The 3,349-nt window shown below is 46.1% G+C and overlaps 1 protein-coding gene across 1 annotated transcript; it reads right to left on the bottom strand.

Moving 5' to 3' along the window:
* Nucleotides 1-205: 205 nt before the first annotated feature.
* LOC147749008 (uncharacterized) lies at nt 206-1,690 on the bottom strand. The gene has a single exon (XM_086936517.1). The coding sequence runs from the start codon at nt 1,688-1,690 to the stop codon at nt 206-208; it is 1,485 nt and encodes a 494-aa protein (XP_086792643.1).
* Between the last annotated feature and the right edge of the window lie 1,659 nt (nt 1,691-3,349).

Consider the following 3,349-nt stretch of genomic DNA (forward strand, 5'->3'; position numbering starts at 1 on the left):
TTTGAATTTAAGAGGTAGGAGAGTGCATGTGCAACTTTGTGTGCGCGTGATCGGGTTTGCTCGTGTTCTCATTGCTTGTTTTCCGACATGATGGGCTCAGGGGCATGACTGAGAGGGTGTATGATGGGACATAAACTACGAAAAATAATCTTTTTCCACATTCCCTCCTTGTCCCATAATATACCCTTTAAAATTCTTCTTCTTATTAGTCTATTTCTATACTCATTAGGCCGTCTATTTGTTTCTGTAGCATGATTCTTTCCTTTTCTTTCTTTCTGGACTGGGGTTTGGGAATGCAGGCAGTGATACAGAAACTACAGAGAGCTGGGCCACACTGAATACAGAGGCAACAGGTGAAGAGAATGGCTTGAGCAAGACTTATTATTGTAAGGATCTTCCACCCCCAGGAGGACAGGAGGCCCCAGAGCCATCCAGTCAGGGACCAGGCGGCAGTGTCTGCGTCTAGTTTCTTCGAAAGTACATGAAGGTGGGAAATGGCAGAATATACTGAGGGAGCATTATCTGGAATATATATACAGCAGCTGGATCCGATCAGTTCACATACGCCACCACGGTCTGCTAATATGATATCTAGGACCATACGGTTCTGTAACGTCATGAGTCTATCGGAAGCCATCTCAGCGGTGATGTTACTTAGTGCACCAGCTGTTTCGTTTATGGCTCCCTGGACTACACGAGTCAGTTGTCTTATGTGGCGGCTATTGATCATGGGCCCCCAGAAAGGGATGATTCCTTTGAAAAAATCGCCAGCCTCCTGATCCACTGCGTCTTCAGCATCTATGACCCCCCTTCGCCGTCTATTAATCATGGTCGGAGGATCACTTAGATGATAATCTGCTGGGGCAGTGTAGGTAGGGGGGAGGAGAAATGCAATGTAGCACTTCCCGGACCAGCCTTGAGGTAGCCAAGTACGTGCATGAGATCCACAAATAAAATAAGTGTTGGGGGCGGTGGTCATTGTTGGGAAGTTTAAATCAGGTAGGGTGTACGTCTTATTACACTCACTGTCTCCCATCTTCTGACCCTTGCCCTTACCTCTCACACAAAACAGGCCCTTATGAGGCACAGCCCATCCTCCCTGCTCTGTTTGTCTCTTCCGAACTGAGAATGTTTCTCTAAATGAGGTAGTGTCGTTAAAGAGGGAATAACTGGTATTTTCACTATTATCTGCTCGTCCCCATGTTGCGGTGAAATCTACCATCTTTTGAACAGCGCGCACAGTCTTTGTTTTTATCTCGTTCCAGGTACTAGTGTTCTTGGTCTTGGTTTCAGGGATGTTTCTAACAGAGGCGGAGAATATCATAGAGAGAGCATAGGTAGATCCAGCATAGCCGAAAGGGAGAGGGATAAAAGGCATACCTCCGTGTACGGAGTGTGGCATTAAGCCGCAGACCCAACAGTTGGTTTTGTTGATAACTAGTTGGTGTTGATGGAGCGTGGAGCTGAATGTGTTATTGAAGAATTCTTTTCTTCGACTTTCGAGATGCTGGGGAAGATCTACGTGTGAATGCATAGCAGTGTTGTTCAAAAGCGTAGGGGAAGAAAGTGGAAAAGCTAGATGAAGGAACCAACCTAGACAAGCCATGATGCAGAAAATAAGAATCATGATAGAAAGGAAAATGGAGACTTTGTTCTGTAACAATTTTGCGCAATGAGTCTTTGTCTTCATGATTTCGGCTGCTTAGTGTGAGTTAAGTATGCACCAGTGACCGGACACTTCCCAGCAACCGCTTCAACAAGCGTCCGTCTTGGGCTTAATTAGCCACTGGTAGGTCGAGGTCAGGCACAATGTCTCAAGTCTGTGTTGGATAAGATCGCAGCTGCGATTTGTACTCTTCTTTGGGCAAAAGTTCTGGAAGGGGTGAAATAAAGTCTGTCGTTTCAGTGTCTTTAAAGTCTGATGGTTTAGTGTCTCTGGTCTCGGGATCAGCAAAAGCGTCCGAAGGAGTTGGTCCGTGGAAAGGCTTGCAGTGGCTTACATGGAGCCATCCTTTTTGTCCTTCGACTTTGACGGCGGTCCTTGTTGTGAGCAGCACCAGCTTGGGAGACGTCCACCTTCTTTCCAGAGGGCTGGTTCGGTCAAAGTTTCTGACGAGCACCCATTGGCCATGGGCGTGGTCTTTTCTGGAAAGGCAAGAACGTAGTGCAGACATCAAAGAAGCCAAGTAATCAGTCAGTACATTTGCGTCAATATCAGTTAGCTTTTTAGGAGATGGGACACCCCAGATATTTGGAGGTCTCCCATATGTGACCTCGTAGGGTGACAGGCCCGTCCGAGAATGTGCCACCATTCGCATGCAGAACAGGGCAACTGGAAGAGCTGTCACCCAGTCGATTTGCTTGTCAGCACATATTTTCGCTAACTTGGTTTTTAATGTCTGGTTGTGTCTCTCCACCAGGCCTGCTGCTTGGGGATGTCTGACACAGTGAAATTTCCAGGTGTAACCTAACAGTAGGGAAACTGCTTCCAATAATTAAGAGGAGCAAGGTTGTCCATTGTCAGAATAGATGACCCTGGGCAACCAATATCTTGGGAAAAACTCTCTCACCAATTGTTTAGCTGTCATTTGGGCACCATAGTCTGGGACAGGGTAAGCTTCAGTCCATCAGGTTAAGGTACAGACCACTACGAGGACATACTTGTATCCTCGACATCTTTCCATTTGGATATAATCCATTTGGAGGACTTCGAAGGGGTAATCTGGAGGATGGAACCCTCCTTGTTCAACTGATACACGCTTCCCGGGATTGAACTGACAGCAAATCATACAGGTTCGTACTTTTTGTTTGGCTGCTGCACGCAGATGCTTGTTGTGCCATATCAAATTCAGACTATCTAACATTCCTTTTTCTCCTAGGTGGGCAGGACCATGGGCAGTTTCTATCATTACGGGAACCATTATGTCAGGGAGAAACCATTTGGACTTGTCTTTTGTTACCCAACCTTGATCTGTGTGTGTACCTCCCTCTTCCTCCCATTTTCTCTTTTCAGTCCCTGTGGCTTGGTTTTGGATGTCTACTACATCTTTGGTGGGATCTATAACTGGATAGATAGTTCTAATGATGGTTTCAGTGTTTAGTGTTCCTGTCTGAGCAGCATGTTTAGCTGTGGCGTCTGCCAGAGCATTGCCTCTAGTGATAGAGTCTATGACTTTGGTATGTGCTTTGCATTTTAGTATAGCTACTTCTGTGGGTCTGTGTACTGCTTCTAGTAGCTGGAGGATAAGATCTCCATGTTGGATCTTTGTTCCATGAGAGGTTAGGAACCTCTCTTCCTCCACAAAATTCCAAAATTGTGGACTACCCCGAATGCGTATTGTGAATTGGT

This window comes from Lissotriton vulgaris, chromosome 1_1, assembly GCF_964263255.1.
Source record: "Lissotriton vulgaris chromosome 1_1, aLisVul1.2, whole genome shotgun sequence".
NCBI lineage: Eukaryota > Metazoa > Chordata > Amphibia > Caudata > Salamandridae > Lissotriton > Lissotriton vulgaris.